Source organism: Phocoena phocoena, chromosome 5 (genome assembly GCF_963924675.1).
Source record: "Phocoena phocoena chromosome 5, mPhoPho1.1, whole genome shotgun sequence".
NCBI classification, from domain to species: Eukaryota; Metazoa; Chordata; class Mammalia; order Artiodactyla; family Phocoenidae; genus Phocoena; species Phocoena phocoena.
In genome coordinates this window covers 5,846,822-5,873,992 of record NC_089223.1, presented here as the reverse complement: position 1 = coordinate 5,873,992, position 27,171 = coordinate 5,846,822, and the positions used below count along the sequence as shown (strand labels likewise).

At 41.1% G+C, this 27,171-nt stretch overlaps 1 protein-coding gene across 2 annotated transcripts in view; it reads left to right on the top strand.

Annotated features, from left to right (window-relative positions):
• MARCHF1 (membrane associated ring-CH-type finger 1) overlaps window positions 1–27,171 on the top strand; it is a 321,593-nt gene that overhangs the window by 210,310 nt on the left and 84,112 nt on the right. Inside the window, exons 3-4 of one of the 2 annotated variants that reach the window (XM_065877972.1) lie at window positions 25,092–25,171; window positions 25,450–26,193. In XM_065877972.1, coding sequence (XP_065734044.1) covers window positions 25,092–25,171; window positions 25,450–26,193 — 824 coding nt within the window. The remainder of the gene's footprint in view (window positions 1–25,091; window positions 25,172–25,449; window positions 26,194–27,171) is intronic. The other variant, XM_065877973.1, reaches the window with a different exon arrangement.

The window sequence follows — 27,171 nt, the reverse complement described above, 5'->3', positions numbered from 1 at the left end:
GTTGTAAGGTAAGGACTGAGATTCATTTCTTACATGGTGGATGCCTATTTGTTCCAGCACCGTTTGTTTGAAAGATGTTCCTTTCTTCATTGAATTGCCTTAGCACCTTTGACATAAGTCAGTTGATCGTATTTGTGAGTCTATTTTTGGACTCTCTATTCTGTTCCATTGATGACTTTGTAGATATTTTATGGTTTAGGTGCTGTTGTAAATAGAATTTTTTTTTTTTTTTTTGCGGTACGCGGGCCTCTCACTGTTGTGGCCTCTCCCGTTGCGGAGCACAGGCTCCGGACGCGCAGGCTCAGCGGCCATGGCTCACGGGCCCAGCCACTCTGCGGCATGTGGGATCTTCCCGGACCGGGGCACAAACCCGTGTCCCCTGCATCGGCAGACGGACTCTCAACCACCGCGCCACCAGGGAAGCCCCTAAATAGAATTCTTTTAATTTCAGTTTTCAACAGGCTAATTTTTTAAGAGTTGTCATCATCTTTATCTCCTAATCAGAACCTTCACTGATTGCATATCAGATAATGTAGAACACTACTTAACCCGACATTGAAATCCCATCATTGTCTAAAATCTTCCTTTACAAGATGTATCACCAGCATCCCGTGTTTCCAATAAAATGAATTACTCACTGCTCCAAATGTATACTCCAAGCTTACATATAAAACGGCACATGTACACTCTAAACTTGCATAAGAGGACCAAGGATGGTGTGCAAGAATACGGTATATATGAAGATCAGTGAGTAGTAAAGGGCCCTGATATAGAAGAGAGACTCAGAGAGTAAGCAATTTCTACTTGGCTTTGGAAGGTAAAACCAGAATTAGTGCTGGAAACTGCAGAGAAACTGACTTCAGTGTGATACTAGGATGATACGGTCAGATGATACAGTTAGAGAAATGCAAGGCGCTTTCTCAGGAGACAGTAAATTTTGTTACTGGCCAAGCAGGGGCTGAGTGATCAGCTACTGAAATGTTATAAAGAGAATAAATAGTGTCCTGTGGGGATTAAATTGGGTCACCTTTGTAACGTTCCCCCTAGTGCTGAGATTGCATGAAAATATCCTCTAAATTTATTTATTTATAGTCATTAAATATCATTTCACAACCAAAAGGAGGCTTTCAGTTTGTACTCCCTAGAGCCAGTGTAATGTTTCCTCTAACTCTTAACTCTTGAACATGCTACTCATGAACTACTGCTGAAATTAACAGAGGCTTTTTTAAAAAGCACCTTCTGCAACAGCACCTCCTGTCAGAAGTTCTAGAATCATTCTTGACAGGGTATTATTAATGTATTACTGAATAAGAGAAGCCGTTTGTAAATGGCTGTGCATGATCATTCTTTGTCACATCCATAAATTATCCATCGGGTTCTCCTAGCGGAGTGGCTCTAAGGGGGTCAGAGCAGCAGGAAGCAACAGCTTTAGCGTCTTTCGAAACAATAATTAATTTTCAAAATGCCAAGGCCAACTGGCAATAGTTAACATTGCCCCCAGAGCACAATCATGGCCTGGATGCCATAGAGACGAGTTGTCTTGTATTGCCTATAAATGGATTCTCAGAAAACCTAATTTGAAATTACTGCCTTTAATTATACTGCTGATATAAATAACTTGGATAAAATTAGTGCAGCTGGCCTCCTGTTTGTTTTTCCCATTTGAATGCATTGTACAATGTAATCATCTGAAATAAACATCCATTACAACGAATGGTTCATTTCAAAGGACATATTATTTTGTTCATCCAGCCAATTGTTATTTTTCCCTCCCCAAATACACTTCTTTCTGTAACTATTAAAGGGATGAACAAATTACCAAGTTCTCTTAATGTACCAACTAGCTAATTAAAACAATTCATTGATGCTGAATAGGGCCATGCATTTAAAAGATTTTAATTCAGTTTTATCCTCAATTACCATGTCTTCTTTTTAAACAGACCCTGCCTGCTTAAAAATTGTTGGAAGACGTTCTCTTCTCTACACAGTATAGTTATGTCATTTCCTAACTAGAAATCTCTACCTTTAAAAGAAAACAAAGCATGCATCTTGCATTTGATATACTTTTTAACCCCGAAGTCCATGGAGGGGATCTCAAGAAATATATAAAACTTAGGGCTCAGTTCATTTACTTTGTTACGGAGCAGAAATGCCTCTTTTACAGAGAGTGGAAGCCCTTTCTTCTTGGTTCACTGTAATGCGATTGTCATCTGTATCTCCACCACAGTCAGGACGGGATTTACCAAGGTCAATTCAACTCTGTCCAACTACTCCCAAGCTCAGTTCACCTCAATGCAACTATTATCAAGTTCAGTTCAACCCCGCAACTATTACCAAGTTCAGTTCAACCCCACAACTCTTTATTAGATACCTGCTACATAGAGGACACTGTGAAGATCCCCAAAATGAGGAAGATGTGGCCTCTTTTCTCAATCTGGTACAGAAGATGAACCATAGAACATTATGGCAGTTTGGAAATGGTTAGACAGGAACATGGTTTATAAAATAAATGCTAGAGCGAGGTGGATACCATAAGAGAAGAAGGGCTCTTGGAGTTCAAAGGAAATGGCTGGCATAGAGCTGAGAAAATTAACTGGGCCTTGAGGAAAATTCCAAGCCTTTGCTTTTGCTCTTTTCTCTATGGAGAAAAGCATAGGAATAAAAGTACAGGACATATTTGATAATAACAAATAAGCTTGGTTTTGCTGGAATCTGGGAATGAAAAGGACTGACTGATGTTTAATACCAGAAAAGTAGATGGGATACAGAACCCAAAGGCCCTAAAATCCCCAAAACTGGTCTCTTTGTATTTAATTTATTAGACAGTCAAGAACCATTGAAGCCTTTTGATAAGACAAAGGAGATGACTGGGGAATCTCCCTTAAGAAGATACATCTCAAAGCTCATGGAATACAGACCAAAATGGAGAAGAACGGGAGGCAGTGAGAATTATGAGAAGAATATTTTTCTTCTCTCTGGACAGTTAACTGCACCAGGGAAAGGGAAGGGCCAGGATCTGGAACTTGATCTTCTTGCAGAGAGACTTAGATTGGGCAGCAGACCTGCAAGTCTCTGAGGGCTTGGGCAGTGGAGAATACACGCAGCAGCAGGAGTGTGGGAAGTGGTCCAGGCAGCGGGTGCGCAGGCGACAGCCAAACCATTTACCTGAGGTACAGCCCACCCTAGAGCTCCAGGGTCTGAGTTGTTCTCACACAAGCAGGACCCGGGACATGGACTTGTATGGGTACCCTGTATGGGAAGTGTTCCCTAGGCAGCAGGAGTGAGGGAGAAGGGGAGTGAGACAGAAAAGGGGGAGAAGCCAATAGAAGGGTTGTGAAGAGGTCACTGGTGGAGTGATGGGTTTGAATCCCTAGGATTTCCTATGAAACGTAAACCATGTCGCCAAACCCTGCGAGTTCTTCAGACTTGGTTTTTGCATCTGTTAAATGGGTATAATAATAATAATCCCTAGTTTCCAAGGTTGTATATGTTGGATGTATATAAGTAAAGTACGTTATAAGGGTTTAGTAAATGATCACCAATATTTACTATTTACTATTTCTGATTACTACTAGTGTTGTGATAATTACCATTGTCACTACTGCCTATACAAATGCATCTGACAAGTGCTGTGGTTTTTCAGGAGACTGCTATGTGCCTGACTCCTGCCTGATCTTCTTTTTTTTAATTGAAGTATAGTTGATTTACAATGTTGTGTTAGTTTCAGGTGTACAGCAAAGTGATTTAGATATATATTCCTATGTACATATATATATTCTTTTTCAGATTCTTTTCCCTTATAGGTTATTTAAAAATATTGTGTATAGTTCCCGGTGCTATACAATAGGTCCTTGTTGGTTATCTATTTTATATATAGTAGTGTGTGTCTGTTAATCCCAAACTCTTTTTTTTTTTTTTTTGTGGTACGTGGGCCTCTCACTGTTGTGGCCTCTCCAGTTGCGGAGCACAGGCTCCGGACGCGCAGGCTCAGCGGCCATGGGTCACGGGCCCAGCCACTCCGCGGCATGTGGGATCTTCCCGGACCGGGGCACGAACCCGTGTCCCCTGCATCGGCAGGCGGACTCTCAACCACTGCACCACCAGGGAAGCCCCCAAACTCTTAATTTATCCCTCCCCCCGTTTCCCATTTGGTAACCATAAGTTTGTTTTCTGTGTCTAGCTTAAATACCTAAAAACAGAAACCTAGGCATTACTTTTAGGCATCCAGAGAATTGTTTGCTTTTAAAATCTCCCAGAACAAAATAAAACTAGTGTACAAGACTTCCCAACAAAAAAGAATAGTGCCAAGAATTGACCACCTGAATTATTGGGGGCTGGTGCACTTCTCCTCCAGCTTCTGCCCCCTTTGGGTTGAGGGCTGCCTCTGTACCATCTCTACACTTGGGATATACACAAAGCACCTCTGACCAAGCCGAACTGACCATTCTCTTCCATAGAAGCTGCCAAGGCAGGAAACCGAGCCAGGCAACTACGTGTCCTTGTAATTACCATTGGTGCTTCCTGTACAAATGCTAGAGCTACTACGTGCTTTCCACCACCTGCACCTCGGCCAGCCCAGGAATAGCGATGCTACAGCTCGCTAGGCGTTACCACTGCCCTACCTGCCACCAGCAAAGGGTTCCCTGTTATGTCGAGCCATGAGTGACCCAGCTCCTAAATTCTATGTGGGTCTGCTTTCCAGCACTATTTCTGATACCAGCTATGACTCAGTTTGGGCTCCCCTCAAAGCAGTAGTGGCGACAATAGACTTTTGGTGCAGGTGGTATATTTCAGAGGTCATCCCAGAAATCATAAATGAGGGATTAAGGCACAGAAAACAAGGACAGGCAAAAAGTCAAGTTAAGGGTGCATTTTGAAGTCACTTATGGGGGCCTGATTCTAATGGGACTCCTGAGAAATATCCAAAATGTCTCTCAGAATTTTCTACCTGAGGGATAGGAGGGTGGGTCATTTATCCACAAGCTCCTGGCCCCTGTGTCTTTGAGGGCTACTCCTGGACTTAGGAACTCCCTTGCCTTGAGGATTATGTAAGGCCAAGTGGGTTCCCATGGAATTAGGAGTTGGAAGTACAAACAATGTGGCACTCACTTGAGGTGGGTCACTGTCACTATGAGACCAGCTGACTCTCACAAGGAGTGTTCACCAGGGCTGCAGCCATTGGACATAGACAGAAGGGCTATGATACAGGGGACAAGAGACACCTGTCTGAGTCTGCTTCTCCATCCACTCCCAGAATGCCTGCATCTTACTAGATGGCCTGGGTACCAGGATGGGTCCTCAGCTCCTTCACAGTATGGTCCCTGTGCATCCCCCAAGAGACGATCCTTGCTTTCAGAATCAGACTTACCATCTCCCGGTCCCTGGTCTTGACTGCTGCCGAGGCTTACCTTGGATCTAATCTATATCAATGGGAGTGGTGGCCTTTGAGAACTGGGGGGTAACACAAGCTGGTACTTTAAACGAGATTCCCGGCCATGACTTCCCTGCTGACAGTCAGTGCCCCGTCTCTGTTTCCAATAGGACATACAGGCTGGCTCAGTCTGGCCTCTGCAGACCCCTGTGGCTCCACTCTCTGGCCTTCCAGGGCCTTTCAGGGCAGGCTAGGTTCTGCACCACTGGCTGCAGCTTCTCTTCGTGACCTGCAGATCTAGCCCTGCTCTAAGCCTCTCTCTGAATGGTATGAATTGCCAAGGGTAGATTAGATTTTCCCCTTTTGAAAAGATGTTTGCTTCCTTCCAAGACTTGGTGTCCCAAAAGGAGCGCTGAGACAACTTGCCACCCTGCTCTTTTCTACGCTTTAAGTCTGGCCTGCTTCCCCTTTTAGGCACCAGTTTTAATTCTCGGGATTATAGACTCAGCTTCAAGATTACTTTCTTCTATCAAAACATCCAGGTTTTGTAATCAGCCAATGGTGTGGATGTGTGCTACCCAGTTTCTTAGGGATCCCACATGGCCCTAAGTGTGTAGTGTGGTAAATTTTTGCACAAGATAGGGAAAAAAACATGTGACTCTGAAAGTAACTTCAGTCTCTCTGTCTTCCTCTTAAGCCCTTTTACCTCTGATGTGGGAGATGTTGGATTTTTTTTCAAAAACGACCTCAGTCTCTACCCATTCAGAGCTTAATCACATTCAGACTTTTAAAGTTTCTCCTCTTTTCCCTTCAGTTTTCGGAATAGACTGGGGCAGGGGCTTCTATTTAGACCGTTATCCTACAGGTTTTTACCAGCCCTGTTGCTAAAGCACCAACCCCTGGCTGGTGGACCTGGTGACCAGCTCTGTATTACAGTCGAGCATGACGCTGACCCTCCAGCCAGTCTGGGTTTTCACCACCCTTGCCAGGCCTCTTGCCTGGGTAGTCTTTTCTGTGCCTTCTGGTGTGATGTCACGTTAGCTTTAACTCTGGTGACCCTCGCTTACCACCCCCGAGGCTGGCCATCTCACACACTCGCAGAAGCACAAGGCCTCCGGATGCTTGGCCCACACCAGGCGGAGCTAGGGGAGCTGCTCAGGCCCACCCTCACTCCACCTCCAGTCACTCCACCTCCGGAGCAGGTGCCGGGCTAGGCACCGCCCGTGGCCACCCGGAAGCTGATCTGAAAGACAAGTCTTTCCAGGGAAGGGAAGAGCCGTCACGCTCTAGGTTTTCCCCCAAGCCTATCCTGGCGAGCCTGCCACGTACCCTGCTCTGTCCTCACACGTCTCCCCAAATTGTACTGTTGGGGGATAAATGGGGAGGGACACACACTGGAATGTCATCCCTGGTCTTCTGTCCCTGTCCTGCCCTTCAGCACAAGTAGTGGTAAGCAGAGCGTGATTCCTATTCCTGCGAACTGTAAATTCCCTTTAAGCCCTTCCCCTCATCTCCCTACACTATAGGTTGTAGTAAAGTTATGACCAAAGTCCAAGATCTCCTCTAGATATATAAAAGTCTGATTTGGGAATTCAGAAAATATTTTCACTCTCTCTCAAAAAAAAATCAGGATTTCAAGAATATTACCCCTGGAGTCTCAGGGGGAAAAATCTAATATGAACTTTAAGGTAGAATAGTGTCCCCTTTAACCTAAGCTTTAACTTCCGATATACATGGAGTCACAGCTTTAAGAAGACTGATGGTCAGGTCCTATGCCCTCATCCCCATTCTTCAGAGATTCTGGAATCAGGCACAGGAAGGAGGTATTTTTTCTTAAAACTTCCCTGGTGGTTCTAAATTTTAGCCAGGATTGAGAACCATTGAATTAAGACTGTTGTTACATGTCTTCTTTCTGAAAGAGGGGATATCACTGAGTTATATGTAGAGAGAAAAAAATTCTAATGTTTCAAAATCAGTGTCCTATTATAACCCTTAGACCTTCAAAAAGCAGTTATCTGATCAATGATTTCATGTTCTCTTCCTAACAATCCTTTTATATAGATGTTGTCTTGACTCCATTTAATTGAAGGAGCAAAGTGGAGCTCAGAAAGGCTAAATAAGCCATGACTTTATCACTTAAATATTGGAGGAAAACACCCACAACTCTTGATTCTTGATTTTAATAGTTGTGATTTATCACATCATCATTAATATGATTTAAAAGTTCTTTTCACTTCTATTAAAATTAAAGATTTTAAATATTATAGATATATTTAACCTAAAGAATAAAGATTTGTTATAATCCTGCCTTACAAAGATAATCACTGTTGGTGGCTGGATGTGTACTCCTCTGAATGTGTCCTAGTCATATGATAACATACATCATGAAAGTGTTATTTACCCAAATGAGATCCCACTATATAAAATTTTGAAACTTAGCTTTTCACTTAAAAATGTATCCTTCAAATGTCTGTATGTGTGAGTTTGTATGTGTGTGCATCTCATTCTTTTAATGGCTTATGTATTTCATTTTAAATAACAACATTTGTGTTGTTTCCAATTTCTTGTTATAATGAACATATCTTTGGCCAATTGTGCAAGTATTTTATCAAAGTTGATTCCTATGAGTAAAATTTCTGACTTGAGTAACATAGACAATTTCTATTTTAATAGTTTACCAAATTGCCCTCCAAATTAGTCATGCCAATTTATGATTACTTCAACAATGCGTAGCGATGCTTGGTCCCCTCACCTCAGGTACACTGGGTATTATCAATTTTTTTTGAATGTGCTGATCTTATAAGTGAAAGTAAATGCCATTGTTAGCAGAATCAGCATTTCTTTGCTTATTGAGATCGACCATCTTTTTTACACAAGGCTTTTGGAATTTCTTCTGCAAATGTGGACTTCCTTCTCTGTCACCTACCTGTTTTACTCCTTTGCCTCTAAGAGCAATCAATTTTATTTTTCTTGATCTGTACAGGAGCTCTGAATACTAGGAAAATTAGCTATTTGGCTATCATATATGTATGAAATATGGCATTATTTATGGCTTTGACTTTTGTCTGGGGTAGTATGGGTGTGTAGGTATATGTGCTTCCTTTTTATACATTAGAAGTTTCAATTTTTTTAATTATTATGATTACCTGTCTTTTCCTGTATGAAATTTTTGTTCCATATCATCCTAAGAGAGATATTCCCTTCCACAATATTATATCATATCAGTTATGTTTCCTTCTCATACTTTTATTGTTTATTTTACTACATTTAAGTCTTTCAGTGTAAATGGTAAGGAAGGGATAAACTTCAGTGTAAATGGTAAGGAAGGGATCAGGCTTTAAACGACTATAGTCATAAACTTCAGTGTAAATGGTAAGGAAGGGATCAGGCTTTAAACGACTATAGTCATTTTCGCCCATGCTATTTATTTATTTTACATCTTTATTGGAGTATAATTGCTTTACAATGGTGTGTTAGTTTCTGCTTTATAACAAAGTGAATCCGTTATACATATGTATATTTTCCCATATATCTTCCCTCTTGCGTCTCCCTCTCTCCCACCCTCCCTACCCCACCCCTCTAGCTGGTCACAAAGCACCGAGCTGATCTCCCTGTGCTATGCGGCTGCTTCCCATTAGCTATCTATTTTACGTTTGGTAGTGTATATATGTCCAAGCTACTCTCTCACTTTGTCACAGCTTACCCTTCCCCCTCCCCATATCCTCAGGTCCATTCTCTAGTAGGTCTGTGTCTTTATTCCTGTCTTACCCCTAGGTTCTTCATGACATTTTTTTCCCCCTAAATTCCATATATATGTGTTAGCGTACAGTATTTGTCTTTCTCTTTCTGACTTACTTAACTCTGTATGACAGACTCTAGGTCCATCCACCTCATTACAAATAGCTCAATTTCATTTCCTTTTATGGCTGAGTAATATTCCATTGTATATATGTGCCACATCTTCTTTATCCATTCATCTGATGATGGACACTTAGGTTGTTTCCATCTCCAGGCTATTGTAAATAGAGCTGCAATGAACATTTTGGTACATGACTCTTTTTGAATTATAGTTTTCTCAGGGTATATGCCCAGTAGTGGGATTGCTGGGTCATATGGTAGTTCTATTTGTAGTTTTTTAAGGAACCTCCATACTGTTCTCCATAGTGGCTGTACCAATTGACATTCCCACCAGCAGTGCAAGAGTGTTCCCTTTTCTCCACACCCTCTCCAGCATGTATTGTTTCTAGATTTTTTGATGATGGCCATTCTGACTGGTGTGAGATGATATCTCATTGTAGTTTCTCTAATGATTAATAATGTTGAGCATTCTTTCATGTGTTTGTTGGCAGTCTGTATATCTTCTTTGGAGAAATGTCTATTTAGGTCTTCTGCTCATTTTTGGATTGGGTTGTTTGTTTTTTTGTTATTGAGCTGCATGAGCTGCTTATAAATTTTGGAGATTAATCCTTTGTCAGTTGCTTCATTTTCAAATATTTTCTCCCATTCTGAGGGTTGTCTTTTGGTCTTGTTTATGGTTTCCTTTGCTGTGCAAAAGCTTTGAAGTTTCATTAGGTCCACCTGTTTATTTTTGTTTTTATTTCCATTTCTCTAGGAGGTGGGTCTAAAAGGATCTTGCTGTGATTTATGTAATAGAGTGTTCAGCCTATGTTCTCCTCTAAGAGTTTGATAGTTTCTGGCCTTACATTTAGGTCTTTAAACCATTTTGAGCTTATTTTATGTATGGTGTTAGGGAGTGATCTAATCCCTGGACATGTACCTGTCCAGTTTCCCCAGCACCACTTACTGAAGAGGCTGTCCTTTCTCCACTGTACATTCCTGCCTCCTTTATCAAAGATAAGCTGACCATATGTGCGTGGGTTTATCTCTGGGCTTTCTATCCTGTTCCATTGATCTATCCTTCTGTTTTTCTGCCAGTACCATGCTGCCTTGATTACAGCAGCTTTATAGTATAGTCTGAAGTCAGGGAGCCTGATTCCTCCAGCTCCGTTTTTCGTTCTCAAGATTGCTTTGGCTATTCGGGGTCTTTTGTGTTTCCATACAAATTGTGAACGTTTTTGTTCTAGTTCTGTGAAAAATGCCAGTGGTAGTTTCATAGGGACTGCATTGAATCTGTAGATTGCTTTGGGTAGTAGAGTCATTTTCACAATGTTGATTCTTCCAATCCAAGAACATGGTATATCTCTCCATCTATTTGTATCATCTTTAATTTCTTTCATCAGTGTCTTATAATTTTCTGCATACAGGTCTTTTGTCTCCTTAGGTATGTTTATTCCTAGATATTTTATTCTTTTTGATGCAGTGATAGATGGGAGTGTTTTCTTGATTTCACTTTCAGATTTTTCATCATTAGTGTATAGGAATGCCAGAGATTTCTGGGCATTAATTTTGTATCCTGCAACTTTACCAAATTCATTGTTTAGCTCTAGTAGTTTTCTGGTAGCATCTTTAGGATTCTCTATGTATAGTATCATGTCATCTGCAAATAGTGAGAGCTTCACTTCTTCTTTTCCGATTTGGATTCCTTTTATTTCCTTTTCTTCTCTGATTGCTGTGGCTAAAACTTCCAAAACTATGTTGAATAATAGTGGTGAGAGTGGGCAACCTTGTCTTGTTCCTGATCTTAGTGGAAGTGCTTTCAGTTTTTCACCATTGAGGATGATATTGGCTGTGGATTTATCATATATGGCCTTTATTATGTTGAGGAAAGTTCCCTCTCTGCCTACTTTCTGCAGGGTTTTTATCATAAATGGGTGTTGAATTTTGTCGAAAGCTTTCTCTGCATCTATTGAGATGATCATATGGTTTTTCTCCTTCAGTTTGTTAATATGGTGTATCACGTTGATTGATTTGCATATACTGAAGAATCCTTGCATTCCTGGAATAAACCCCACTTGATCATGGTGTATGATCCTTTTCATGTGCTGTTGGATTCTGTTTGCTAGTATTTGGTTGAGGATTTTTGCATCTATGTTCATTAGTGATATTGGCCTGTAGTTTTCTTTCTTTGTGACATCCTTGTCTGGTTTTGGTATCAGGGTGATGGTGGCCTCGTAGAATTAGTTTAGGTGTGTTCCTCCCTCTGCTATATTTTGGAAGAGTTTGAGAATGATAGGTGTTAGCTTTTCTCTAACTGTTTGATAGAATTCGCCTGTGAAGCCATCTGGTCCTGGGCCTTTATTTGTTGTAAGATTTTTAATCACATTTTCAATTTCAGTGCTTGTGATTGGTCTGTTCATATTTCCTATTTCTTCCTGATTCAGTCTTGGCAGGTTGTGCATTTCTAAGAATTTGTCCATTTCTTCCAGGTTGTCCATTTTATTGGCATAGAGTTGCTTGTAGTAATCTCTCATGATCTTTTGTATTTCTGCAGTGTCAGTTGTTACTTCTCCTTTTTCATTTCTAATTCTATTGATTTGAGTCTTCTCCCGTTTTTTCTTGATGAGTCTGGCTAATGGTTTATCAATTTTGTTTATCTTCTCAAAGAACCAGCTTTTAGTTTTATTGGTCTTTGCTATTGTTTCCTTCATTTCTTTTTCATTTATTTCTGATCTGATTTTTATGATTTCTTTCCTTCTGCTAACTTTGGGGTTTTTTTGTTCTTCTTTCTCTAATTGCTTTAAGTGCAAGGTTAGGTTGTTTATTCGAGATGTTTCCTGTTTCTTAAGGTAGAATTGTACTGGTATAAACTTCCCTCTTAAAACTGCTTTTGCTGCATCCCATAGGTTTTGGGTCGTTGTGTCTCCATTATCATTTGTTTTAGGTATTTTTTAATTTCCTCTTTGATTTCTTCAGTGATCACTTCGTTATTAAGTAGTGTATTATTTAGCCTCCATGTGTTTGTATTTTTTACAGATCTTTTCCTGTAATTGATATCTAGTCTCATAGCGTTGTGGTCAGAAAAGATACTTGATACAATTTTCTTAAATTTACCAAGGCTTGATTTGTGACCCAAGATATGATCTATCCTGGAGAATGTTCCTTGAGCACTTGAGAAAAATGTGTATTCTGTTGGTTTTGGATGGAATGTCCTATAAATATCAATTAAGTCCATCTTGTATAATGTATTATTTAAAGCTTGTGTTTCCTTATTTATTTTCACTTTGGATGATCTGTCCATGGGTGAAAATGGGGTGTTAAAGTCCCCTACTATGTATGTGTTACTGTCAATTTCCCCTTTTATGGCTGTTAGTATTTGCCTTATGTATTGAGGTGCTCCTATGTTGGAGGCATAAATATTTACAATTGTTATATCTTCTTCTTGGATCGATCCCTTGATCATTATGTAGTGTCCTTCTTTGTCTCTTCTAATAGTCTTTATTTTAAAGTCTATTTTGTCTGATATGAGAATTGCTACTCTAGCTTTCTTTTGGTTTCCATCTGCATGGAATATCTTTTTCCATCCCCTTTCAGTCTATATGTGTCTCTGGGTCTGAAGTGGGTCTCTTGTAGACAGCATATATATGTTTCCTGTTTTTGTATCCATTCAGCCAATCTGTGTCTTTTGGTGGGAGCATTTAGTCCATTTACATTTAAGGTAATTATCGATATGTACGTTCCTATTCTCATTTTCTTAATTGTTTTGGGTTTGTTATTGTAGGTCTTTTCCTTCTTTTGTGTTTCTTCCCTAGAGAAGTTCCTTTAGTATTTGTTGTAAAGCTGGTTTGGTGGTGTTGAACTCTCTCAGCTTTTGCTTGTCTGTAAAGGTTTTAATTTCTCCATCAAATCTGAATGAGATCCTTGCTGGGTAGAGTAATCTTGGTTGCAGGTTTTTCTCCTTCATCACTTTAAATATGTCCTGCCAGTCCCTTCTGGCTTGCAGAGTTTCTGCTGAAAGATCAGCTGTTAACCTTATGGGGATCCCCTTGTGTGTTATTTGTTGTTTTTCCCTTGCTGCTTTTAATATGTTTTCTTTGTATTTACTTTTTGACAGTTTAATTAATATGTGTCTTGGCGTATTTCTCCTTGGATTTATCCTGTATGGGACTCTCTGTGCTTCCTGGACTTGATTGACTATTTCCTTTCCCATATTAGGGAAGTTTTCAACTATAATCTCTTAAAATATTTTCTCAGTCCCTTTCTTTTCCTCTTCTTCTTCTGGAACCCCTATAATTCGAATGTTGGTGCTTTCATGTTGTCCCAGAGGTCTCTGAGACTGTCCTCAGTTCTTTTCTTTCTTTCTTCTTTATTCTGCTCTGCGGTAGTTATTTCCACTATTTTATCTTCCAGGTCACTTATCCGTTCTTCTGCCTCAGTTATTCTGCTATTGATCCCATCTAGAGTATTTTTAAGTTCACTTATTGTGTTGTTCATCATTGTATGTTTCATCTTTAGTTCTTCTAGGTCCTTGTTAAATGTTTCATGCATTTTGTCTATTCTATTTCCAAGATTTGGATCATCTTTACTATCATTATTCTGAATTCTCTTTCAGGTAGACTGCCTATTTCCTCTTCATTTATTAGGTCTGGTGGGTTTTTATCTTGCTCCTTCATCTGTGGTGTGTTTTTCTGTCTTCTCATTTTGCTTATCTTACTGTGTTTGGGGTCTCCTTTTTGCAGGCTGCAGGTTCGTAGTTCCCATTGTTTTTGGTGTGTGTCCCCAGTGGCTAAAGTTGGTTCAGTGGGTTGTGTAGGCTTCCTGGTGGAGGGGACTAGTGCCTGTGTTCTGGTAGATGAGGCTGGATCTTGTCTTTCTGGTGGGCAGGTCCTTGTCTGGTGGTGTGTTTTGGGGTGTCTGTGGCCTTTTTATGATTTTAGGTAGCCTCTGAGCTAATGGGTGGGGTTGTGTTCCTGTCTTGCTAGTTGTTTGTCATAGGATGTCCAGCACTGTAGCTTGCTGCTCGTTGAGTGAAGCTGGGTGCTGGTGTTGAGATGGAGATCTCTGGGAGATTTTCCCTGTTTGATATTATGTGGAGCTGGGAGGTCTCTTGTGGACCAGTGTCCTGAAGTTGGCTCTCCCACCTCAGAGGCACAGCACTGACTCCTGGCTGCTGCACCAAGAGCCTTTCATCCACACAGCTCAGAATAAAAGTGAGAAAAAGAAGAAAGAGAGAGAGAGAGAGAGAGGGAGGGAGGGAGGGAGGGAGGGAGGGAAAGAAAGATTAAATAAAATAAAATTAAGTTATTAAGGGCTTCCCTGGTGGTGCAGCGGTTGGGAGTCCGTCTGCCGATGCAGGGGACACGGGTTCGTGCCCCGGTCCGGGAGGATCCCGCATGCCGTGGAGCGGCTGGGCCCGTGAGCCATGGCCGCTGAGCCTGCGCTTCCGGAGCCTGTGCTCCACAGCGGGAGAGGCCACAACAGTGAGAGGCCCACGTACCGCAAGAAACAAGAAAACAACAAAAACAAAAAAAAGTTATTAAAATAATTATTAAGAAAAAAAATTTTTATAAACACAACAAAAAAACGGACGGATAGAACCCTAGGACAAATGGTGGAAGCAAAGCTATACAGACAAAATCTCACACAGTAGCATACACATACACACAAAAAGAGGAAAAGGGGAAAAAAATCATAAATCTTACTCTCAAAATCCACCTCCTCAATTTGGGATGATTCGTTGTCTATTCATGTATTCCACAGACGCAGGGGACATCAATTTGATGGTGGAGCTTTAATCCGCTGCTCCTGAGGCTGCTGGGAGAGATTTCCCTTTCTCTTCTTTGTTCGCACAGCTCCCGGGGCTCAGCTGTGGATTTGGCCCCGCCTCTGCATGTAGGTCGCCTGAGGGCATCTGTTCTTCACTCAGACAGGACGGGGTTAAAGGAGCCGCTGATTCGGGGGCTCTGGCTCACTCAGGCCTGGGGGGAGGGAGGGGCACGGAGTGCGGGGCGGGCCTGCGGCGGCAGAGGCGGCGTGACGTTGCACCGGCGTGAGGCGCGCCGTGCGTTCTCCCGGGGAAGTTGTCCCTGGATCCCGGGACCCCGGCAGTGGCGGGCGGCACAGGCTCCCGGAAGGGGGTTGTGGAGAGTGACCTGTGCTCGCACACAGGCTTCTTGGTGGCGGCAGCAGCAGCCTTAGCGTCTCATGCCCGTCTCTGGGGTCCGCGCTTTTAGCCGCGGCTCGCGCCCGTCTCTGGAGCTCCTTTAGCAGCGTTCTTAATCCCCTCTCCTCGTGCACCAGGAAACAAAGAGGTAAGAAAAAGTCTCTTGCCTCTTCGGCAGCTCCAGACTTTTCCCCGGACTCCCTCCCGGCTAGCCGTGGTTCACTAACCCCTGCAGGCTGTGTTCACGCCGCCAACCCCAGTCCTCTCCAGGCGCTCTGACCGAAGCCCGAGCCGCAGCTCCCAGCCCCGCCCGCCCCGGCGGTGAGCAGACAAGCCTCTCGGGCTGGTGAGTGCCGGTCGGCACAGATCCTCTGTGTGGGAATCTCCCCGCTTTGCCCTCCGCACCCCTGTTGCTGTGCTCTCCTCCGCGGCTCTGAAGCTCCCCACCTCCAACACCCGCAGTCTCCGCCCGCGAAGGGGCTCCTAACATGTGGAAAGCTTTCCTCCTTCACAGCTCCCTCCCACTGGTGCAGGTCCCGTCCCTATTCTTTTGTCTCTGTTTTTTCTTTTTTCTTTTGCTCTACCCAGGTACGTGGGGGAGTTTTGTCGTTTGGGAGGTCTGAGGTCTTCTGCCAGCGTTCAGTAGGTGTTCTGTAGGAGTTGTTCATGTGTAGATGTGTTTCTGATGTATCTGTGGGGAGGAAGGTGATCTCCGCGTCTTACTCTTCCGCCATCTTCCCCTGTAATTCTGCCCATGCTATTTATTTAATAACCTAGCCTTTCCCCACCGAAAAGTTGAAATGCAACTTTATGCAACGGTATATGCAACGGTATAGAAAGATAGATATATAGATAAATAAATTTCTATTTTAATGATGTATCTTTGCCACCCACATATTCTTATTTCTGAAACTTCACAGTATGTTTGCTATTTGGTAAAAGTACTCTGATTTCACTTAGCTCTTATTAAAGAATTTTCCTAGATATTTCCCCATGTTACTTTTTTCAGCTGATATTTCAAATAATTTTTATCATATTTAAAAATAAAACAACCAGTTGGGATGGTATTGCTTAAACTCTTCCTTTCCTCCTTCCCCGCTGTATCCTGGATATAACAGATCCTAATTCTCCGTATTTATTGTTAGTTCTGGACCTTCCAATGCTCAGCTGCCAAAGTGAGCTTTCTGGTGCCCAAATTTAATCATTTCCATTTGCTGCTGATTATCTCAGTGACTCTCCATTTATTTGAGTATACAACCAACGCATTTTAATGTGGCATATAAAACCTCCATCTACTTCTTTCTCCTGACTTTGTATCATTTCCTATCTCCCTCACCACCTTCCCTCCAGCCATTACCAAACGCTCTGTGGTTCCCATAACAAGCCATGGTCTCCCCACTCTACTCTGACACACTCTTCTCCCCGTCTGGACAGTCCTCACCCACATGACCCACACCACACTTTTGAGGTGAGGTTTTCTCTTCTCTGGGACACTTCCTTTAAATCTCTGCTTCCCCCTCCATTAGGTGCCCTTCCTTCGTCAGAACTCCCACTACTATACTATCAGGATACCCTAGACTGTGTTAAAATTGCCTGTTCACTTACACCTCTTCTCCACTAAACAAGAAGCCCTGTCAGGATGCCATCCATTTCTTTATTCCCAGAACTCAGCATTGTGTTGATTACATGATAGATCTTGATTCATGTTTGCTGAGCAAATGAATCAAAAGTGACACAAGATTAATTTCATATCCATCAGCTGGTGCAATAGATTCCAGTCAATTTAGGTGCTGTCTTTGTCAGGTGCAGGTAGTTTTTCTGGGAAGCACAGAAGGCATGAAAAAAGTAAGACAGAGAAAGGGGAAATGCCAATAAAGAGTGTGTTGATGACCTGTGAACAAATGGGCCTTGATCCAGCTCAGGACCTTTTGAGAAACTCTGGCAGCCACCTCTCAGAACTGCCCCTGGGAAGATGGAATAAGCCAGGGCACTTATCCACTGACTGCAACCCAAGAAGTGTCCCCCGGGGTTTAAGTTATCCCGCATTTCCAGGCTGTGCCTGTGTGCAACCCAGCGTGTGCACGTGGCACCAGGAAAGGCCCAGGCAGAGAAGTCAAGTGGGGGCCAGTCCACAGGCAAGTGAACTCAGGGTAGGGCGAAGGTCCAGGGAGGCGCTGGCAGCATCTGCTCCAGCAGTAGCCCAGCTGCCCGCTCAGTATGTACAGACTAACACCGGATGTGAGCTATTTCAAGACTCCTGAGTGGCAGCAAGGAACAGTTTCAGTTCCCTTCAAAATCCTTCAGGGTTATAGATATAAATGTTCTTTGATTTAGTGTCATGGTGGACCAAAACTCTCTCCAAAGCTGCATGTTTTTTAATGTTCTTTGTCGTTATTAATTGATAAATCACCTTCCCATTGCAGAACATGAATTTGCCCAGACCTGTGAGGTTATAAAATTTATTTTATCATGATGATGTCTATTGCAGCACCTTTGCCTGTGCAACTTCGTGGAATTGGTTTTAACGCACCATTAAGTAGCCATGGATACCCATTATGATGCTCATCATATCGTGGTTCACATTCATAGTCACATCATCAGTGGTTGAAGGTCATTTTGGGGCTGCATTGCTTTTTTTTTTTAACATCTTTATTGGAGTGTAATTGCTTTACAACAGTGTGTTAGTTTCTGCTGTATAACAAAGTGAATCAGCTATACATATACATATGTTCCCATATCCCCTCCCTCTTGCATCTTCCTCCCTCCCACCCTCCCTATCCCACCCCTCTAGGTGGTCACAAAGCACCGAGCTGATCTACCTGGGCTATGCGGCTGCTGCCCACTAGCTATCTATTTTACATTTAGTGCATTGCTTTTCTAAAAACAGAATGAGGAGCAAACTTCACACATGTGGCTTTTATTCAGTGCCTGCGGTATGCACAGCTTCCTATGAACCTCAATGGGTGTACGTGAAATAAACAGTACACAATCTAACAAAACTTACTGCTCACTGCGTCGAGTACAGAAATGCTTCTGTTTTTACAAAAACTGGCTGTGCTTTTGATGGGTAGATATGAAGTTGATCTACATTAGAAAACGTGAAATAAGTGAGTTTTAGTACAAATATTGAAGGAGATAATCGAACACGGACTGGTGTCCAAAGATGATGTTCAAAGACTTTAAAAATACACAATGTTCATGGGTTGACAGAAAAGACTCAGAAAGTTAAAAGTCAGAAGGGGGCAGATGTTACAAATAACAAATGCTGGAGATGGTGTGGAGAAAAGGGAACCCTCCTGCGCTGTTGGTAAGAATGTAAATTGGTGCAGCCACTAGGGAAAACAGTATGGAGGTTCCTCAGAATCTAAAAATAGAGTTACTGTATGATCCAGCAATCCCACTCCGGGGCATATATCCAGGCAAAATGCTAATTCAAAAAGATACATGCACCCCTATGTTCATAGCAGCACTATTCACAGTAGCCAAGACTTGGAAACAACCTAAATGTCCATCGACAGATGATTGGATCAAGAAGATGTGGTACATATATACAGTGGAATACTGCTCAGGCATAAAAAAGAATGAAATAATGCCATTTGCAGCAATATGGGTGGACCTAGAGATTATCATACTAAGTGAAGTCCAAAAGAGAAAGACAAATACCATATAATATCACATGTATGTGGAATCTCCAATATGACAGAAATGAACTTATCTATGAAACAGAAACAGACTCAGACATAGAGAACAGACCTGTGGTTGACAAGGGAGAGGGGGGTGAAGGAGGGAAGGATTCGGAGTTTGGGATTCGCAGATGCAAACTATTATAGGATGGATAAACAACAAGGTCCTACCATATAGCACAGGGAACTATATTCCATACCCTGCAATAAATCATAATGGAAAAGAACGTAAAAAGGAATATATATGTATATCTGAATCACTTTGATGTACAGCAGAAATTGACACATTATAAGTCAACTATGCGTCAGTAAAATAAATTTTTAAAAAAGAAGTGCACAAATGTAGATCAGTTTGTTAGAACACATTGAGGATGCCATCCTTCCCTGTCAGGACACTGCTTCCTCTGCCTAGAATATTTTTAATCTCTTCTTTAATAACTCCTTCTTTCCCTTTAAGCTTAGCTAAAATGTTACCTCCTATATCAGTTTCCTGTGACCGCTATAACAAATTACCACAAACTTGTCTTAAAACAACACAAACGTATCATCTTATAGTTCTAGAGGTCAGAAGTCAAACATGGGTCTCACTGGGCTACAATCCAGATATCAGCAAGACTGCATTTTTTCTGGACCCTCTAGAGAGAGCTCATTTTGTAGCCTTTTCTAGCTTCTAGAGGCTGCCTGCATTCCTTCACTCAGAGCCCCCTCGCTTTATCTTCAAATGCAGAAATGTAGCATCTCCCCCTCTCTCCAACCTCTGCTCCCATCCTTATGTCTTCTCTCTCTGACCCTAACTCTGTTGCCTCACTCTTAGAAGCATCCTCCTGATTACACCTGGCCCACCTGGATAATGCAGGACCATCTCCCCATCTCAAGGCCCTTAACTTAATCACCTCTGCAAAGTCCCTTTTGTCATGTAAGGATACAGATTCACAAATTCCAGGGATTAAGAAGTTGACATCTTGGCTGGGGTGAAGGGGTGTATTATTCAGCCTTCCGTACCTCCTCTTGAAGTTTTCTTAACCTTTTGAGTTAGAATTAGTTTCTTTTCCTCTGGATTCCACAATCATCTGCATTTACCTTTATCTTTTTTTTTTTTTTAACTTTTTGTAAATTGAAGTATATTTGATGTACAATATTGTGTAAGTTACAGGTGTACAACATAGTGATTCACAATTTTTAAAAGTTACACTCCATTTATAGTTATTATAAAATATTGGCTGTATTCCCTGCATTGTGGAATATATCCTTGTAGCATACTTACTTTATACGTAGTAGTTTGTACCTATTAATCCCCTGCCCCTATCTTGTCCCTCGCCTGTTCCCTCTCCCCACTGGTAACCACTGGTTTGTTTTCTATATCTGAGTCTGTTTCTTTTTTGTTATATTCACCATATAAAAAAAATATGACAATAAAAAAATTTTGTGTTATTTTTCAGATTCTACATAGAAATGATATCATACAGTATTTATCTTTCTCTGACTTATTTCACATAGCGTAATACCCTCCAAGTCCATCCATGTTTCTGCAAATGGCAAATTTTCTTTTTTTATGACTGAGTAATATTCCATTGAATATTATCTTCTTTATCCGTTCATCTGTTGATGGACACTTAGGTTGCTTCCATATCTTGGCAGTTGTAAATAATGCTGCTGTGAACACTGTATCTTTTCGAATTAGTGTTTTTGTTTTTTTCAGATGTATGCCCAAGAGTGAAATTGCTCTGTCATGTGTGGTAATTCTATTTTTAGTGTTTTGAGAAACCTCCATATAGTTTTCCACAATGGCTGCAATGTGTAGGAGTGTTCCCTTTTCTCCACATCCTCTCCAAAACTTGCCTTTTGTTTTCTTTTTGATGATAGTCGTCTCGCTATGTGTGAGGTGATATACCATTGCAGTTTTGATTTGCATTTTCCTGATGGTTAGTGATGTTGAGCATCTTTTCATGTGTCTCTTGGCCATCTGAATGTCCTCTTTAGAAAAATGGCTATTCAGGTCCTCTTTCCATTTTTATAATCAGGTTGTTTGTTTTTTGATGTTGAGTTGCATGAGCTGTTTATATGTTTCATATCAACCCCTTATCTGTCATATCATTTGCAAATATTTTCTCCAATTCAGTAGGTTGTCTTTTTGTTTGCTTATGGTTTCCTTTGCTCTGCAAAAGCTTTTAAGTTTAATTAGGTCCCATTTGTTTATTTTTGCTTTTATTTCCTTTGCTTTAGGGGATACATCAAAAAAAATACTGTTACAATTTATGTCAAAGAGTGTTATATGTTTTCCTTTAGGAGTCTTATGGTTTATGTCTTACGTTTGGGCCTTTAATCCATTTTGAGGGGTTTTTGGGGTTTTTTGAGGTTTGTTTTTTTTTTTTTGTATATGGTGTGAGGAAATGTTCTAATTTCATTCTTTATATGTATCTGTCCAGTTTTCCCAGTACCACTTATTGAAGAGACTGTCTTTTCTCCACTGTATATTCTTGACTCTTTTGTCATAGGTTAATTGATCATAAGTGCATGGGTTTATTTCTGGACTCTCTGTTCTATTCCATTGATCTATTTTTCTGTTTTTGTACCAGTACCATACTGTTTTGATTACTGTAGCTTTGTAGTATAGTCTGAAGTCAGGAAACCTAACTCCTCCAGCTCTGTTCTTCTTTCTGAAGATATTATTGGCTATAGGGGATCTTTTGTGTTTCTGCACACATTTTAAAGTTATTTGTTCCTGTTCTATGAAAAATACCCTTGGTATTTTGATAGGGGTTTCACTGAATCTGTAGATTGCCTTGGGTAGTATGGTCATCTTAACAATATTAATTCTTCCAGTACATGAATGTGGTATATCTTTCATCTGTTTGTGTCGTCCTCAATTTCTTTCATTAGTGTCTTATAGTTTTCCAAGTAAAGGTCTTTTACATCCTTAGGTAGCTTTATTCCTAGGTAGTTTCATTCCAGTTTTTATTCTTTTCAAGGTGATGGTAAATGGGATTGTTTCCTTAATTTCTCCTTCTGATAGTTCATTATTAATACAGAAATGCAACAGATTTCTGTATATTAATTTTGTATCCTGAAACTTTACTGAATTCATTGATTAGCTCTATTAGTTTTCTGGTGTTGTCTTTAGGATCTTCTGTGTATGGTATCATGTCATCTGCAAACAGTGACAGTATTACTTCTTTCTTTTAAATTTGGATTCCTTTTATTATTTTTTTCTCTGATTGCAGAAGCTAGGACTTCCAAAGCTATGTTAAATAAACATAACAAGAGTGGACATCCTTGTCTTGTTACTGATCTTAGAGGAAATGCTTTCAGCTTTTCACCATTGAGTGTGATGTTAGCTATGGGTTTGTCATATATGGCCTTCATTATGTCGAGGTATATTCCCATTTATGCCCATTTTCTGGAGAGTTTTTGTCATAAATGGATGTTGAATTTTGTCAAAAGCTTTTCTGTATCTATTGATAATGATCATATGATTTTTATTCTTCAATTTGTTAATGTGGTGTATCACATTGATTGATTTGCAGATATTGAAAAATCCTTGCATCTGTGGGACAAATCCCACTTGATCATGGTGTATGATTCTTTTAATGTACTGTTGGATTCAGTTTGCTAGTATTGTTGCTGAGGATTTTTGCATCTGTGCTCATCAGTGATATTGGCCTGAATTTTCTTATTTGTGTGATATCTTTGTCTGGTTTAGGTATCGGGGTGAGGCTGAACTCATGGAAAGAGTGTGGAAGTGTTCCCTCCCCTGCAATTTCTTTGGAATAGTTTGAGAAGGATAGGTATTAACTCTTCTCTAAATGTTTGGTAGAATTCACTTGTGAAGCCATCTGATCTTCAATTTTTGTTTGTTGGGAGTTTTTTAACTATGGATTCAATTTCATTACTGGTAGTCGGTCTGTTCATATTATCTATTTCTTCCTGGTTCAGTCTTGGGAGATTGTACATTTCTAAGAATTTGCCCATTTCTTCTAGGTTGTCCATTTTCATGGCATATAGTTGTTCATAGTAGTCTCTTACGCTCTTCTGTATTTTTGTGGGGTTGGTTGTAATTTACCTTTTCCATTTCTCGTTTTATTGATTTGGGCCCTCTCTCTTTTTTTCTTGATGAGTCTGGCTAAAGGTTTATCAATTATGCTTATCTTTCCAAAGAACCAGCTGTTAGTTTCATTGATCTTTTCTATTTTTTTCTCTCTCTTTTTTTTTTTTTAGTCTCTAGTTTGTTTATTTCTGCTCTGATCTTTATTATATCGTTCCTTCTACTAACTTTGGCTTTTGTTTGTTCTTCTTTATCTAGTTCCTTTAGGTATAAGGATACGTTTTGGTGTTTTTGTTTTGTTTTTTTTGCGATATGTGGGCCTCTCACTGTTGTGGCCTCTCCCATTGTGGAGCACAGGCTCCGGACACGCAGGCTCAGCGGCTATGGCTCACGGGCCCAGCCGCTCCGCGGCACGTGGGATCTTCCCGGACCGGGACACGAACCCGTGTCCCCTGCATCGGCAGGTGGACTCTCAACCACTGCACCACCAGGGAAGCCCAAGGATAAGTTGTTTACTTGAGATTTTTCTTGTTTCCCGAGGTAGGCTTGTATTGCTATAAACTTTCCTCTTAGAATTGCTTTTGCTGAGTCCCAGAGATTTTGAATGATTGTGTTTCCATATTTTTCTCCAGGTATTTTTTTATTTCCTCTTTGATTTCTTCAGTGATACCTTGGTTGTTTAGTAGCATATTGTGTAGCCTCCACATATTTAGGTGTTTTTTAAAATTTTTTTTGCAGTTTTTTCTTGTAGTTGATTTCTATGTATATATCTTTAATATGGAGAGTTTTAGAACTACTTTGAAATTTGGGGTTAATCTTTCTACCTTTACTATTATTTTCTTTGCGGCAACTTCATCTGTGCAGTCAGAATGGCCTAAATCTGGACCTGGGACTCCCGCAGTTACCTCTATGTAAAGGAGAGGGGTGCCTTTCTAGGTGGGAATGAGAGCAGATAGAGCAGCAGGATTTCTAACCCAAAGCCCTGCTCTACCACCTACTAGCACAGAGCAGCACCAATTCCTCAGTTTCCTCATCTGTAACATGGAAATAATTCTAGTGTGCGCCACATGTGTTTCTTGTGAGTATTGATGAATGAACATATGAAAATTACTTAGGACAGTGACTGGCACATAATATTCCCTCAGAACTGTTAGTTACTAGTATTTCTGTTTTGTGAGATTATTGTAAGGATTAAAGGGAGAGTAGATAAACCACAGCCCCGTGCCTTATGCACAGTAAATTCTCAATACAGTCGAGCTTTTGATTTGTCATTATTGTCTGTACTAAATACAACAGTTAAATAAGTCAAAATAGTGAAGAAAATGCTGTGTTTCAAAGATAGGAGTTTCATGAAATGGACTCAGATTTGTGCCAACAATCTGCATAATTTCAGGCTCTCTTATCTTAGGTTAAAAGATACAAAGGTTCAATAATGTTGCAATGGGTAGATTTTATTAGTGTCGATGATGAAGTAATAATAATCACTGCAGGCTTTTAAATATTATGAAGTGTTTTTAAATATATCATCTCATGGGGCCTTAAAGTGACAATGTTAACCCCAGGCAGTATCTAGCAATCTAAGGGCTATTTGATTATTTAAGCTTCCCGGATTATTATCATCCTGGTCACATAATAGACATTGTGTCCTTTCTATCATAGGCTATTCAAGGGTTGCCTATTTGTTCCCAAGGCAAATTGAACCATTCCCCTCAAAAGTTTACAGTAAATAGAATAGAAACTTCTGGAATCATCTTCCTCTCTCACAAATGAAGAAACAGCAAAGTGGTACAGCATCTCAGCTGTTCCAAGTTCCTCAAATCAGTTTTACTTTTGCAAAACCGGCCCTCCGACTTCCTATATCCTGTGAGCTGCCTTACGAGCAACATGACCGGCAGCCACATTTGTTGTAATTTTTTAAATATGTGGAAAAAAAGCAAGATATCGACCATGTATTACCTTAACCAAGATGCCAAATTATCTAACTTGTTTCTCCAGGCGAGCAGCCCGACCACAGGGACAGCTCCCAGGAGCCAGTCAAGGTTGTCTGTCTGTCCATCCACTCAGGACATCTGCAGGTAAGTGCCCAGCAAATGATCCCATTTGGTGTGTTTTTAGACCGTTGCTTTGTACTCTTGCTGTGTTTGCTGAGACTGTGTGACTCTTGCCTCTGCCTTACATTGTCCGTGGATAATTTATACCAGCCTAATTTTTCTCCCTTAGTGCATTTCCCTCATTTGATCTTTATTTACCAACTTTGGGTCCGTGCTGTCATTTTCATCGCTCTCTCTCTCTGTTTTCCCATGGCTTTCCTCTCCATTCCCATTCTCCATCCTTCGCCTGCTGCTTTGTCTAGATCTGCCATCTTACATGACATGTCAGAAGCCTCATTTGAGCAAAGCACCCCTGTCGTGGTGCTGAGCCCTGCTAGGAAGGAGTCTGGTAAGAAATCAGTAAAACAGAGGCCTAGGAGGAAGAGGAGGGCTGCTCTGAGGTATGAGCGCACAGAAGAACAAGTGAAAGGGAGAAGCAAGGATTTTCACCTCCAAATCCCCAGCCACCGATGGAGTGAGACTCACACAGATTCTTCAGATTCATCGTCCACCGATGAGAGTCACTGGATTCAGGCAAAACGAAGAGCCCAAGTGAGGTTCCGCCTGTCTCGGAGAAGGAGAAATAAGAAGCCAAGTGGAAGCTTGGATGAATCTTCTGCTCCTAATGAAATCCATCCAGTACATTTAGGATCCAGAGATAAAAAGCACCCGGAGCTGACCGAGTGTGAGAGCTACTCTTCAAATCTCCGCAGAGGAAAAGGCCCAACATACCAAGGATGCAGTGTTTCCCTGCCAAGACGGTCCTCTGACATTAAGAGACCGTCAAGGAAGGATGAGGAAAGCAGAGGCAGGTGCCACCACAGGGATCCTCGGCTCTTGCACAGTCCTGGGCAAAATGAAACAACCAAGAGAATGTTTTCAGAGACAGGTTCCAGCACTGAAATGCTGGCAGTCAAAGAAGGTGGCAAGCCTGTGGAGGATGCAGGATTCCTTCAGAAGCCTCCTGCCACCTACCATGATGGGTCTGATCATTTAAAAGCATGCAGGTCAGTCACTCCAGAGAAAGACTTGATTACATCCAACTATATCTCCTCCTGCTGTGAATTACGTGTGTGTGTGTGTCACCTACCCTCAAAACATAACCTTTATTCATACTGTTGTTTGTCCAATTGGATACAGGGTGATAAAACGAGCAAAGGGCTGGGAAGAACAATGCACAAGTATCCATGGGTTTGAATGCTGTTCCAGAATACAGTTAGATTTCCCCTCCCCCTTCTTTCAACTGAATAATGACTTATCCTGGTCAAAAAACTGACAAACCAATTGAGTCCTATCCCTACTCTCGGTAAGACAAGAATTGTGGAGGAAACATGAGTGAGAGCGTGAAACCTTAGACTCTTCAGTGCAAATCTGGTGAACTGTTAGCACTCTGACAGAGGATATTCAGGGCTTGGGGGGTTTAAGGTCAGATTTTTGTATCCGAAAAATTTCCTCTGCAGTTGGTGCTAATTTGTTCTCCAGTTATCTGACTCGGCAGGATAATTCGAGACTGAAAGGGCACAGAAACAAGTCACGGACATGTCTGCGGGGTTGCTGGGGCCTTCGGGGAAGGAGACCATATTAACTTTGGTGATAATTGTGTACTAAAAGTTTTCAATGTGTAGACAATCCATAGCTATGAAACTGCTTGTTTGCACTTTTTACCCGACTGGATACAATTTTCAAAATAACCTAAAATTTAAAAGAATGATGTAACTATCCAGGCTAGTATGCACAAATAAGACAATGTTAAACAAAACAAATATTTTGGATTTTCCTATTATACCCAGTCATTTAAGTTGCTTGGATTCTGTTTGGGAGCAAGTGGTGTTTTTGTTGCATAATGCTTGGTTTTGGGGGCTTATTTTTATGAAAGTTGAAGTTATTTTATAAAACATGTATGTTTCGTGTGAATCACGTGACCCAGAGAACACCTCCTGTGTACATTCAGGGCAGGACGAGAAGGAGGATTAAGCTCTGGATGT